At 42.3% G+C, this 13,928-nt stretch overlaps 1 protein-coding gene across 5 annotated transcripts in view; it reads left to right on the top strand.

The window, feature by feature from the left end:
• FCHO2 (FCH and mu domain containing endocytic adaptor 2) overlaps positions 1-13,928 on the top strand; it is a 234,000-nt gene that overhangs the window by 160,113 nt on the left and 59,959 nt on the right. For all 5 annotated transcript variants that reach the window (XM_048849328.2, XM_048849325.2, XM_048849326.2 and 2 more), the window contains one exon: positions 11,574-11,633. In XM_048849328.2, coding sequence (XP_048705285.2) covers positions 11,574-11,633 — 60 coding nt within the window. The remainder of the gene's footprint in view (positions 1-11,573; positions 11,634-13,928) is intronic.

Here is a 13,928-nt window from a genome sequence, read left to right as displayed (position 1 = left end):
TGGAAAATGCATTTTCTACCATAATTCCAGCAGTTCTTAAGCTGATCCATGGACATCAGACTGTGCTCTTGATCATCTTTGTTTGCAGCTACAAATCACGTGAAAAGAAAGATAATACACTTAATATTTACCTTAAGCTACTTTTCCATATAACCAGTTCCTGTTGCCACAAGAGTGTTATATGATCAATAATGGGGGACAGAGGGGTCGGTGTGGTCTGTAGAAATCTGAGGAGGGTGGATTTGTTCGAAGAGAGACAGTCTCTATCTAGTTAGGTGTGGTTCACTGTATAGAAAAAGCCTTAAAACTACTGCTATAGTATGTATCAGAAACTACATGCACATTAAAATTTCATTAAATTTATCCTTGGTTTACTATGTTGCTTAGTTTGCATTAGGCTCTGCCTGCACCTAAGGAATGGCTAGCAGAGGAAGCCTCACTTCTACTACACAGCCATCCAGGGTAGCCCACAGGATGAGAAAGGGAGGAAGAACTGAGAACCAACAACCAGTTGTGGTTAGCTGATTCTTTGCCCCTCTACAGCTTGGAGACTATTCTAACCTCTGCTAACTGGTGAGGGTTCCCTCTGGATCATATGTCAGCTGAAGTGGCCAGAGTGCAGCCCTCTCCAGACACTCCCCCTCTTAAGCCTGACATACCCACTGCTGGCTCATACTCCAAGAGAATCCCCAGCATGGGACTTGTGTGTGCTTCCCACTCCCGTGTGTGCTTCCCACTCCTATGTGTGCCAGGAGGAATAGGGTCAACAATCTGCTGCAAAGTATTTGTTATGGATAGAGCTGTATAAATAACTGATTTTTCTGGTTCACCATTGGGGCGGGGGCTGGGGGAGAGTGGAGTTGGTTGGGTCAAACCAAATTCAAAATGTCTGAATTTCAGTGAATCAAAAAAATTTCATTTAGAATATTTTTAATAAAAGCCAAGGAAATGAAGAGCTAGATTCACAGAACCACCAGAGGAAGTGGTTATGTCCTCTGCCCAATTCCTAGTATAGCTCAATGATTAGGGCACTCACCTGGGATATGGGAGACCCAGGTTTGAATCCTTACTCTGGAGCAGTGCCTGGAACTTGGGTATCCCTCATCTCAGGTAATTTCATTTTGATGCTGTCTTAATGGTTTAACATTTGATTTTTTTTTCCCATTTAGGCTCAAACAATTCACCAAAATCTACACAAATTTGCTAAATGTTTGTCTACCAGAGTCCCAAATTTTTCAGTGTAAAAAAAAAAAAAAAAAGATTTTGCCTGAAAAATTGTATCTAACTCTAATTGTCGGTCCTTTATGTCCAGCCCTCAGGTTCAGAATGTTGGATACCACTGGTATAGATAGTAGGTTGCGGTGTTTTCTTGACTCTGTGTCAAGTTTTTGTGGCTTTGGAATTTATAGTAAAAGTAAAGGGACCTCTATAGAAAAACACGAGAGAGATTGTTGAAAAGCAGATTTTATGTCTGCAGTTGTAGTTTATTAACTTTTCTGTCTTTGTTTTCGGGGTTTTTTGTTTGTTTTTTTTAATTCATTAATGTCTAGCTGATGTTTGGAACTCGATAATGCAAAAATGGAAGCTGTAGATCCTAGAAAATTTTAAGTAAATTACTTATTGTCTAATTCAGGTGTGCATTGAGTTATAACCAAGGACGCTGGGAAACATTGATACAAAAAATGTGTGGTGTAGTATAATACTGTGTTGCTGTGATGTGATTTAGATACTTTGCAGTCATAATCTGCTACATTAGTCCAGAGAGCCTCCCAGGGTATGGAGCCTGAATCATAGCTCACAGAAGTCAATGAATCTTTCCATTGGCTTTGGATCAGGTCCATAATGCCTTTTTTCACTTGTCCTAAATAAAGTAAAAATAGAGGCCTTCACACCAAAACATAAGGCCTTGTCAACACTACCGAGGTAAGTCGACCTAAGTTATGCTACTCCAGTTACGTGAATAGCATTGAAGGCAGAGACAAGATGCTTTTCAGGTCACTCATAGTTTTAGCTGCTGAGCATCTACTTTTTTATATTTTAAGCAGTGGTGTAGTGATTAAAAAAAGAAGTGGGTAAACTAACCTAACCTAACCTCCATATATCCCAAATGAGAAGTGGGTAAACTCTGTTTACCTGCATTTACCCTTGACTTTACTACTGATTTTTAACTCAGTACATCAGGGTGTATAGATGCTAAAGTAACATTGTTGATAAATCATAGTTGCAAGAGTTTTTGCAAAATCAGATCTGAGATACAAAGTAATACATAGATTTTTAGATGAAATTCTAAAAGAATTTACCCACTAATTTTGTGTCTTAACAGGTTGCTTGCAAGCATTTAGTACATTAGAAACAATTTAATAATCACTTCTCCAAGATGACTTTTCACAATTGTATGCTAATAAAGAAGGCCAAGTTACCGGTTACTGACATTTTTTTCCCCATTATCCCTGGCTACTGCATGGATTTTTGGGTTATTTTTATATTGGATCTGGCCAAAATTGAAATAAAAGTAAATGCTTATTGTGTTTATAAAGATATGTGTTTCATTTTAATCTACTTTAACCATGAAAGATCCTGAAATATTGGAAAATAGCTTACCGTTGTAATTAGTTTCAGGAGTCAGTTTGGTTGTATTATTATATGGGCATGTACACAGCCTTTGGATATTTGTTTTTGTTCTGTTTACTTTGTTGTCAAGCTTCATTAGTACTTTTTTTGGCACATAAACTAGGTCAGCTTGAGGTCAAGCATAGCTAAGAACCTTATGATTTGAACAAGCTGATATAAGGTACTGGACCGTGTGACGCTCCCCTTCTCCGGTTTTTAAAATCACATAGTTCTGAAAGTTTTCAAAAAAGAGAAATTGGATCTAAATATTCTGAATGTTAAAGTTAGGTCTTCAAGATAGAATACCAAATTTGAGAAAAGATTGATTTAAGGTATTATCTATAAACCATCAATGTGTTATATGGTATTAAAAACAGAATTGTTTAGTGGAAAAACTCTCTTCAGCAGGAAATTAGAGCAAGGTGTAAATGCACTCATTTTTAATTGAGAACTGTTGTGACTTGAGATGTGTACAGAGGAAAATCTTTTTTTTCTTAGTATGACATACATGCAGGCAATGATATATACGTGAGGAGTATAGTAAGAAAAAGCTGAAAATACAATTTTGGATTTCATTTTTGAAAATTAAGACTAGTATGTAAAATGATCATGACACAGACCTGACATATTGCTGGTCCTGGACCCACTAATATTTCAAAAGTGAACATGCTGAAGCATGAATCTGTCTGCTTCTTTAAATGTGTTACAGGAGGGAGCATATTACACCAGTACTGTAAAAAATTCACAGGTTTCTTAATCTTTTCAGGGTGCAGTTGAAGTTGTTGCTACTGATATAGAAATTTTTTGGTTTTGGTTCTAATGAACTTCTGTTCAAGCAAAAAAGTTTCATTCTGTTCCTTGTAGAGAAGGAGGATAAAAATATTTTCCTGACCACCAAAAGAGTAGAGAAAACACCATAGGCCAGGGTTGGGCACACTTTTTGGCCTGAGGGCCACATCTGGGTATGGAAATTTTATGGTGGGCCATGAATGCTCACGAAATTGGTGATTGGGGTGCAGGAAGGGGCAAGGGATCCAGCTAAGGGTGCAGGCTCTGGGGTGGGGCTGGGATTGGAGGGGTTGGAGGTGCAGGAGGGTGCTCCAGGCTGGAACCAAGGGGTTCGGAAGGCCTGAGGGGGATCAGGGCTGTGGTAGGGGGTTGGGGTGCAGAAGATGGTCAGGGGTGCAGGCTCCAGGCAGCGCTTACCTCAAGCAGCTCCCGGAAGCAACAGCATGTCCCCCTCTGACTCCCACGCGGAGGTGCGGCCAGGTGGCTCTGTGCCGCTGCCCTGTCCTCAGGAGCCTCCCCTGCAGCTCCAATTGGCCGCAGTTCCCAGCCAATGGGAGCTGCATGCAGAGCCTCCTGGATGCCCCTACACGTAGGAGTCAGAGGGGTGACATGCCATTGCTTCCGGGAGCCACAGCAAGCCCCCGACCCTGCTCCCCGGCAGGAGGTTGAGGGCTGTATTAAAACGTTTGACGGGCCGGATGCAGCCCCGGGCCATCATTTACCCACTCCTGCCATAGGCCATACATGGTAGTAAGCAATCTGATCCAAAGTGTTTGGGAGCCTGTAAGGCTCCCAAGGGCACTAACTTCTGAACAGATTTGGCAGTTATTCTTCAAGGGTCCCTCTGCATTCCCACTAATGGGATTCAATGCCTTTGCATTGAACTGAAGAACTTATAGTAAAACAGTGCCCACTGTGGGGGTGCAGTAGTGTTGTCACCCTGGTCTACAGTACAAGTTTAGGTCGAATTTAGCAACGTTAGATCGATTTAACCGTGCACCCGTCCACACGATGAAGCCATTTTTGTCGACTTAAAGGGTTCTTAAAATCGATTTCTGTACTCCTCCCCGACTAGGGGACTAGTGCTAAAATCGACACGGCCAGGTCGAATTTGGGGGTAGCGTGGATGCAATTCGACGGTATTGGCCTCCGGGAGCTATCCCAGAGTGCTCCATTGTGATCGCTTGGACAGCACTCTCAACTCAGATGCATTGGCCAGGTAGCCAGGAAAAGCCCTGTGAACTTTTGCAGTTCATTTCCTGTTTGGCCAGCGTGGCAAGCTGATCAGCACAGGTGACCACGGAATCTCAGAATCACAAAAGAGATACAGCATGGACCGAACGGGAGGTATTGGATCTGACTGCCATATGGGGAGATGAATCCATGCTATCGAACTCCGTTCTAAAAGACAAAATGCCAAACTATTTGAAAAAATCTCCAAGGACATGAAGGACAGTGGCTACAACAGGGACCCACAGCAGTGCCGTGTGAAACTTAAGAAGCTCAGGCAAGCCTACCAAAAAAATAGAGGCAAACAGCCGCTCCGGGTCAGACCCCAAGACGTGCCGCTTCTACGATGAGCTGCATGCAATTCTAGGGGGTGCCCCTACAACTACCCCACCCCGTACATGGACTCCTTCAAGGGAGTCTCATGCAACAGGGATGAGGATTTTGGGGACAAGGAAGATAGCGCACAGCAGGCAAGCGGAGAAACCATTCTCCCCGACAGCCAGAAACTGTTTATCACCCTGGAGATAATACCATCCCAACCCTGGCTCCCGGACCTTGGAGGAGGAGAAGGCACCTCTGGTGAGTGTACCTTTATAAATATAATACCTGGTTTAAAAGTAAGCGGGTTTAATGATTAATTCGCCCTGAAGACTTGTTAAGACTTTTCCAGTAGCTGTACTGGCCGCGAATGCATCCCCAGTCTTCAGGGCAAATTAATCATTAAACCCGCTTGCTTTTAAACCAGTAATTATATTTACAAAGGTACACTCACCAGCAGTCCCTTCTCCTCCTCCAAGGTCCAGGAGCCTGGGTTGGGCGGGTATTGTCTCCAGGGTGATAAACAGTTCCTGGCTGACCGGGAGAACAGTTTCTCCACTTGCCTGCTGTACGCTATCTTCAACCTCCTCCTCCTTCTCCTTCTCATCTTCATTGTCCCCAAAATCCTCATCCCTGTTGCGTGAGACTCCCTTGCAGGAGTCCATGTACAGGGGTGGGGTAGTTGTAGGGGCACCCCCTAGAATTGCATGCAGCTCATCGTAGAAGCGGCATGTCTCAGGGTCTGAACCGGAGCGGCTGTTTGCCTCTTTGTTTTTTTGGAGGCTTGCCTGAGCTCCTTAAGTTTCACGCGGCACTGCTGTGGGTCCCTGTTGTAGCCTCTGTCCTTCATGCCCTTCGAGATTTTTTTTCAAATATTTTGGCATTTCATCTTTTGGAACGGACTTCTGATAGCATGGATTCATCTCCCCATATGGCAGTCAGATCCAGTACCTCCCGTTCGGTCCATGCTGTATCTCTTTTGTGATTCTGAGATTCCGTGGTCACCTGTGCTGATGAACTCTGCATGATCACCTGTGCTGATCAGCTTGCCACGCTGGCCAAACAGGAAATGAAATACAAAAGTTCACAGGGCTTTTCCTGTCTACCTGGCCAAAGTATCTGAATCGAGTGCTGTCCAGAGCAGTCATAATGAAGCACTCTGGGATAGCTCCCGGAGGCCAGTACCGTCGAATTGTATCCATGCTACCCCCAAATTCGATCTGGCCGTGTCGATTTTAGCGCTAATCCCCTCGTCGGGGAGGAGTACAGAAATCAATTTTAAGAACCCTTTAAGTCGACAAAAATGGCTTCATCGTGTGGATGGGTGCAGGGTTAAATCAATCTAATGCTGCTAAATTCGACCTAAACTCGTAGTGTAGACCCGGGCTAAGATGATGTCATCACCCACATCTGTGTAAGGAAGTTTGACCCACCTCAGTTTCTTTGTCATTGCTGCAGAGAGCTAATGAAACTACTTGTGCTGTCCTTAAGACTAGTTAGATATTCCATAATCTGCAATATCCCGGAGAAATGCAGGATCCCTTCAGAACTGTCTGTGAAAGTTCTGCTGGTCTGATTTGGAGAGCCCAGTCAGCTTTCGTTGCCAAAGACACCATCCATATGGAAAGATACGCAGAGCTCTTTTCAGTTACTTATGTAGCCCTACATTCAGGTGTCCATGAAGACTCTTTAACATCATTCCTTTCATAAAGTGTCTCAAAAAGATTAAGAATGAACTAGAGCCGAGAACTTTTCAGATTTTTCATAGTGAGATCTCTTAATAGAGAGAGAATCACATGGACTACCTCCCTCTGGTTTGCAATGACATAACCCTCCCTGTGGCAGCTGTAGCCGTAAAAGTATTCAATGTATTTTAAACTGTCTTTTAATGCAGTTTAGCAGGTGAAAATGAGATGCCAGTAATGTGACCAGTCACCTGTCTGTGGAGCACAATTTGAGAAGCTCTGAACAAAAGTATTTTAAGATAATACATAGGAAATTAAGTAGAAATTTAAATATGCTGTCAGTACAAGAAGGTTCTACCTCCTGAGCTTGTTTTCAAATTATGGCCTCTAATATTGTCACCTTGTACTCTCTCTCCATTCTATTAGTGACTCGGAAGAGAGGTAAGCAAGAATGTCTTCAAGCCCAGGCAGTTGCCATCCTCAAATTGGGTATACAGCCCTCATGCAGATTTTCTAAGAGTTCTTAAGACTATCTGTTTTGTCCATGAATAAAATGTATTAGTGTACTAGTAACACTGTCAGCAGATATTTGTGGATATTGTCAAGGAAGGTTTCTTTCAGAGATGATAAAATTCTAATGCTTTTATCAGATTATAGTCTCATAAGTAAGGCTGCAAGTTTGTCATGGAGGTCACAGAAGTCATGTATTCCGTGACTTTCTGGGACCTTTGTGACTTCTGTAGCAGCCATGTGGCTGGCCCAGGGGCTGCCTGAGCTCAGGTAGCCCCTGGGACAGCTGCACCGGCCTCTGCTAGTGCAGGAGGGGGTGAGCGCTTTGGGCGGCGTTTACCTCGGAGGGGGCGCCCCAGAAGTGGCAACACTCCTCGGCTCCTAGGTGGTGGCACCTCCGCCTGCAGGCAGCGCCCTCGCAGCTCCCGTTGGCCATGGTGCCAGCGCTTGGGGTGGAGGCAGTGCACAGAGCTGCCTGGCCACACCTCCGTCCGAGAGCTGAGGGAGGGGGATGTTGTCACTTCTGAGGAGGCTTGGAGCCAGTTAGGAAGCCCGCCAACCACTCCCCAGCACCAGCAGGGGTCCCGGGCCATGCACCGCTGCCTCCCCCCCAGCACCTGTCATGATCATGGGCTGTGAATTTTTGTTTACTGCCCATGACCTGTCCACGACTATCACTAAAAATACCCGTGACTAAAACGTAGTATGCCAACATTTTTATGGCTGACTTAGAACAGCGCTTCCTCAGCTCTCGTCCCCTAACGCCCCAACTCTACTTGCGCTATATTGATGACATCTTCATCATCTGGACCCATGGAAAAGAAGCCCTTGAGGAATTCCACCATGATTTCAACAATTTCCATCCCACCATCAACCTCAGCCTGGTCCAGTCCACACAAGAGATCCACTTCCTGGACACTACAGTGCTAATAAACAATGGTCACATAAACACCACCCTATACCGGAAACCTACTGACCGCTATTCCTACCTACATGCCTCCAGCTTTCACCCTGACCACACCACACGATCCATCATCTACAGCCAAGCTCTGCAATACAACCACATTTGCTCCAACCCCTCAGACACAGACAAACACCTACAAGATCTCTATCAAGCATTCTTACAACTACAATACCCACCTGCAGAAGTGAAGAAACAGATTGATAGAGCCAGAAGAGTTCCCAGAAGTCACCTACTACAGGACAGGCCTAACAAAGAAAATAACGGAACGCCACTAGCGGTCACCTTCAGCCCCCAACTAAAACCCCTCCAACGCATTATTAAGGATCTACAACCTATCCTGAAGGATGACCCAACACTCTCACAAATCTTGGGAGACAGGCCAGTCCTTGCCTACAGACCGCCCCCCAACCTGAAGCAAATACTCACCAACAACCACATACCACACAACAGAACCACTAACCCAGGAACCTATCCTTGCAACAAAGTCCGTTGCCAACTGTTCCCACATATCTATTCAGGGGACACCATCAAAGGGCCTAATAACATCAGCCACACTATCAGAGGCTCGTTCACCTGCACATCTACCAATGTGATTTATGCCATCATGTGCCAGCAATGCCCCTCTGCCATGTACGTTGGTCAAACTGGACAGTCTCTACGTAAAAGAATAAATGGACACAAATCAGACGTCAAGAATTATAACATTCAAAAACCAGTCAGAGAACACTTCAATCTCTTTGGTCACTCGATTACAGACCTAAAAGTTGCAATTCTTCAACAAAAAATACTTCAAAAACAGACTGCTGAATTGGAATTAATTTGTAAACTGGATACAGTTAACTTAGGCCTGAATAGAGCCTGGGAGTGGATGGGTCATTACACAAAGTAAAACTATTTCACCTTGTTTATTCCCCACCACCACCCCCCACTGTTCCTCAGACATTTTTGTCAACTGCTGGAAATGGCCCACCTTCATTATCACTACAAAAGGTTCCCCCCCCCCCCCCGCTCTCCTGCTGGTAATAGCTCACCTTAAGTGATCACTCTCATTACAGTGTGTATGGTAACACCCATTGTTTCATGTTCTCTGTGTATATAAATCTCCCCACTGAATTTTCCACTGAATTCATCCGATGAAGTGAGCTGTAGAGCATGAAAGCTTATGCTCAAATAAATTTGTTAGTCTCTAAGGTGCCACAAGTACTCCTTTTCTTTTTGCGAATACAGATTAACACAGCTGCTACTCTGAAACCCATTAGTTTTCAAAACTTTTATAAAGTTTGTGACAAACACTTTATATGATACATTATCATATATGGAAAATGTTTTTGAATTTCATTATATTGTGTGATGGGCAGCAATGCAAAACATTCATATGACAATTTTCCCCGTGTTTTAAATCTTTTGAAATAAAAGTTTGACATGTACAGATTTTTGATCTGCTGCTTCTCTTTTGTGGACGTAAAAAAATTTCTCTTGGTTTTATTGGCAGTATCAAAAACTATGTTTAATATTTACACAAGAATTCTTATTGTAGTGACTGATTCAATGTACCAGACTTAAGGAGATGGTAACTGGTAGCAAATTTAGGCAATTAAATGAGCATTACTACATCCTTTTAGTTCTGAAACTTTCCTCAATCTATTTTGCCCCTCTCAACTTTTTTTTTTTTTTTTTTTGGAGGGCGGGGGCAGTAGAGAAAAAGTGTTGACTACTTATGCCCAGGCTTCTTTCAGTCCATGCCTTGATTGCTATGAGATGAGGCTCTGTCAATCAAAATAAAATTGTAAAAGGTGAGGCAAAATTAAAAGTAACATTTTAATATACTGGTTACCATTAAAATTTAAACATTTACCACCAGATGCTGCATATTTACTAAATTATTTCCTATTTTAAGTATAGGAAAAAACTGTAGTATCTCTGAATATGTGGTAACTATTGGCAAATAAATATTTTTAAGATGACCACCGAAGCTATGTTGGTCCTTTTTCTTGTTTCTGGATTTTTCTTAAAAATAAATTTTATTGGAAGATTCTAGTCCACTAATTCTCCATCCTTCTCCCCTCCCTCCCCCCAACTGTTTCCCATCCCCTGCCCTTTTAAATAGAAAGGGGAGGGGGCGGGAAAATAGAAAAATTGATTTAGAAAATAACTTTTTTCTCTATGGTTGTAACAGACCATTACGTTCACTTCCTTTTGTGCCATCTCAAAATTTCCTGTATATGTCTTGGATCAATAGTTTAAAAGATTCAGGATGAGGAAAAAATGTCTAAGTCCTGCCTCAAAATTTTTGGAGCAAGCTTTTAATGCCTGTTTAGTCAAAGTCATATATAAACTACTTTCTTGTTTCATGCTCTTTTCCTCGCGAGTGTCTGTATTTCAGCAAACGTATAACCAATCAACTTGTTAAAAGAAACAATTTAGCATCCTAATCCTAGACTACTGTTCTTTTTTGATAAGGGATTTATAAGAGGCCAGATTTCTACATTTTGGAGATCTCCCTGTCTTGCAGTTTTCTACAATGCCTATCAGTATAATGTCTAAACACTTCACACACAAATTAAATCTGCATGTTGGGGTCGCTAGTGGACTTAAAGGAACTTTCTGCTTTTCTCCCCTCCTTGGATTAGGAGGCTCTCTTTGAGTATAATTTTATAAAGTTAAAACTGTATGGCTAAAATTTTTAAAAATAGATGCTTAAAGTGTTCTTTTTAGTCCATATTTAAGTGCCTGCATAAGTATCCTGATTTTCAAAAGTGATGAAAATCCATCAATTTCACCTTAAATCATTGGGAACTGCTAGGTGGTCAGTATTTTTGAAAATCAGAAAACTTTTATGTTGGTACCTAAATAGGGATGCAGGAGCCTGATGTGAGCTTCCCATTTTTAAAAATCTTATTCATATATTTTAAAACTAATGAGGGGAAAATCTTTTGTTAAAGTAATGATACAGGATTGCTACCTATGGAAAAAGAAATTACATCATGCACCAGATTTTGACCAGTCTGTGTACTAATTGGAGTGTGAGATCCTGCAAAATCAAAGCCTGCAATAATGTAGCTGAAATAATAGAAGTAGAAATTGGGAAGAGATTTGAAAACTATGGGGCTAGGAGAATAAGTGCTTTAGACTTAAAACTGCAGGCAAATAAAATCAATCTGTATACAGTGCATTTTGTTAAAGTTACACAGATAACTCCAGACCCATTAGCACTTATTTGAAATGTGAATTCTGAACTGTGAGAGAATTTCTGAGCCATGGAGCGTAACTTGAAATAATTGCCTAATAATAATGGGTAACTGTCGCTTTCACAAAGTGTCATACTGTAATTTTAATCTGGCCACAGTGTCAAACAAGTCTAAATTCCTAAGTACAACAGTTTCAAGTAAAAATACATTGTGATTGTACATTTCAGAGGGATAGAAGAGGTTATCAGTGCCATAAATTTTCTTTTTTTTTCTTTTTAGAACATTCCTGACGTAGATGACGAAGGATACAGTATTAAGCCAGAAGCAAGCCAGAATATCCTTTCAGCTATTGCAAATATGTTGGGGTGGGATTGTCATGGGAGGTCTGGGGGCAGGGCTTGGCAGAGGGGTCTTGGTGCAGGGAGGGCTCCAGATGCAGGGGATGAGGCTTGGGTGGGGTGGATGTTCTGGGTGCAGGGGGATGGGGCTTGGTAGGGGGGGTCTGCTTATGAGGGGAGTCCGGATGCAGGGGTTTGGGCGGACGGGAGAGCAGCTCCCTGTACAGTGACCCCTCCTACCGCAGCTGAGGAGTGATGGGGACAGGAAGAGGGGGGATAGAGCTTCCTGCAGCCAGGCGAGGTTCCTGAGGGTGGGTCTGACTCAGCCCCAGACGAGCAGCTGAGCCCAGCACAGAGTAGGAGCCACAGCCCCCCACAGTGATTTACTTCGCTAGCTGCTCCGGGCACCCAAAGCGATGTACCCACACTGCTGGTGAGGGGAGCGTAACTGCTCTTGCGGCTTCCCTTTGCTTCCCTGTCAGAAGACATTTTTCTATGGGGAAGCAAAGAAATCTACAGGTGACGTGAATTTTGCCCGCATGCAGAGGTGAAGAATTCCCCCAAGAGTAAGGACCTCTCAGGGTAGTTAAGCGCTATAATTATTATATATTATGTAAGGAGTTTGTGGAATCACAGTCATGGAAGGTTTTTAAGAACAGGTTAGATAAACACCCGTCAGGATTGATTTAGTTATTATGTAGTCCTGCCTTGAGTGCAGTTGATTTTCTCAACTTTTCATGGCAAGTTGGATCTGGACGTGTTAGGTTTTTCAAATTCTGTACACTGCATAAAAGACTCTGATTGCCCAGGGTGAGTAAGTAACTTTTATTTCCCGAGCTTCAGTGATATTTCTTGTGATGCTCGATTATCTGCAGACTGTTTCTGAAATACTATTCTAGCCATTAATTGGAAGATATTCTTTCTTTCACTGGTCTCTACTTTGATGTTTCTATTACCATCTCCTTCATGAATGAGATTTCCACTAGTATGAAGTGGTACTATTCCATTTGGAATGAACACCTTCCTGGAGTCTTTCTACTTCAGTTTTTGGAGCACTAATGATGAATTGCCTCAGCTCATCAGAATGGATGCAGAATCATGAAGATGTAGTATGTCAGTTTCATTACAAGATCCAAACTCATGATGTAGTTGTGCAGTAAGGTTTACATGTGGTAGTATGATAAATTTGGAACTGTTAAATAGTACGCACTCCACAACTGAGAAGCACTTTCTTTTAATGTCTTCTAAAAGATGATACTCTTTGCAGGCTGAATTATATGCCTCTTTATCCATCAACCAAAAGGCAAACTCCTGCATCAGATGGGGCACAAAAGTAGCTGACATCTGTAAACAACAATCATCTAGCTTTGGCTAATATTCTGAGGCTTTCATTTTGGCTATTTCAGACCAAAGGATTGAAGTGGCATTATACAAAACCAGTTGTTCATTTGAAAGCTGTTCATTAAGCTCACTCACCAGAAGAACATCCACAAAACATTTGGATGACTTAAGTTCCTGGCTTCAGATTAGTTGCAGCTTGGATAGAATCAGTTAATGTTATTGTGCTGCATAGAACGAAGATAAATGTGCCTTGTCCATGCTCTGCATGGAATGAAATGACAGAACCATAGTGATCTTCTAATTTTGCCTGTAATTTGCTACTGGAATGGCTTGCAGTTTCTAGATCTGAAGGAAGTAGGCTTTATATTTTTATAGCTGGTTGAACAAGAGAAGAGCCTTCTTGTTGTACATAAGATCATTCTCTCGCTCCAATCAGCTGATAAGATGCAGTGTCATAAAGTGACTGTATTGTTGACCTATAACTAGGTGGTTTTGCATTAAGATTTGTTTTACTGAAGCAGAAAGAAAGGCATGTTAACTGATAAAGTGCAGCATTAGCAATCAAGCCTTCCACAGATATTTTACGCATCATGTCATCTCCTCCTCTTTGAAGTGCTTGCCTCCCTTAGGTTGGTTGTTATCTCATATGTTTCTGTTTTTATTAAGTTTCTTGTCTGTCTTGTGTGTTTTTCCTCAAGCAAACAATGCAACAGGACTAATTGCTGGAGGATGTGCTTGCTCTCGTGGCTATAGAAGCAGGTTAACGTGATGCTTTCTGATCGCTTTCAGAGTCTGTTTTCTTTCCTGGGTTTAGTACAACTCTGCGGTATCCAATTCAACTTGTTTGTGTGTTTTTGAAAGGAACCTCTGTGATAGAGTATTGGTGGCCCATCATCTAAACTAGAAAACTCATCCAGTAGCTGTAAATATAGTTCATCTCTCCTAACTACTGCTG

The sequence above is a fragment of the Caretta caretta genome, chromosome 5, assembly GCF_965140235.1.
Source record: "Caretta caretta isolate rCarCar2 chromosome 5, rCarCar1.hap1, whole genome shotgun sequence".
NCBI classification, from domain to species: Eukaryota; Metazoa; Chordata; order Testudines; family Cheloniidae; genus Caretta; species Caretta caretta.
The sequence above is the reverse complement of the archived record's forward strand: the minus strand, read 5'-3'. Positions and strand labels throughout refer to the sequence as shown.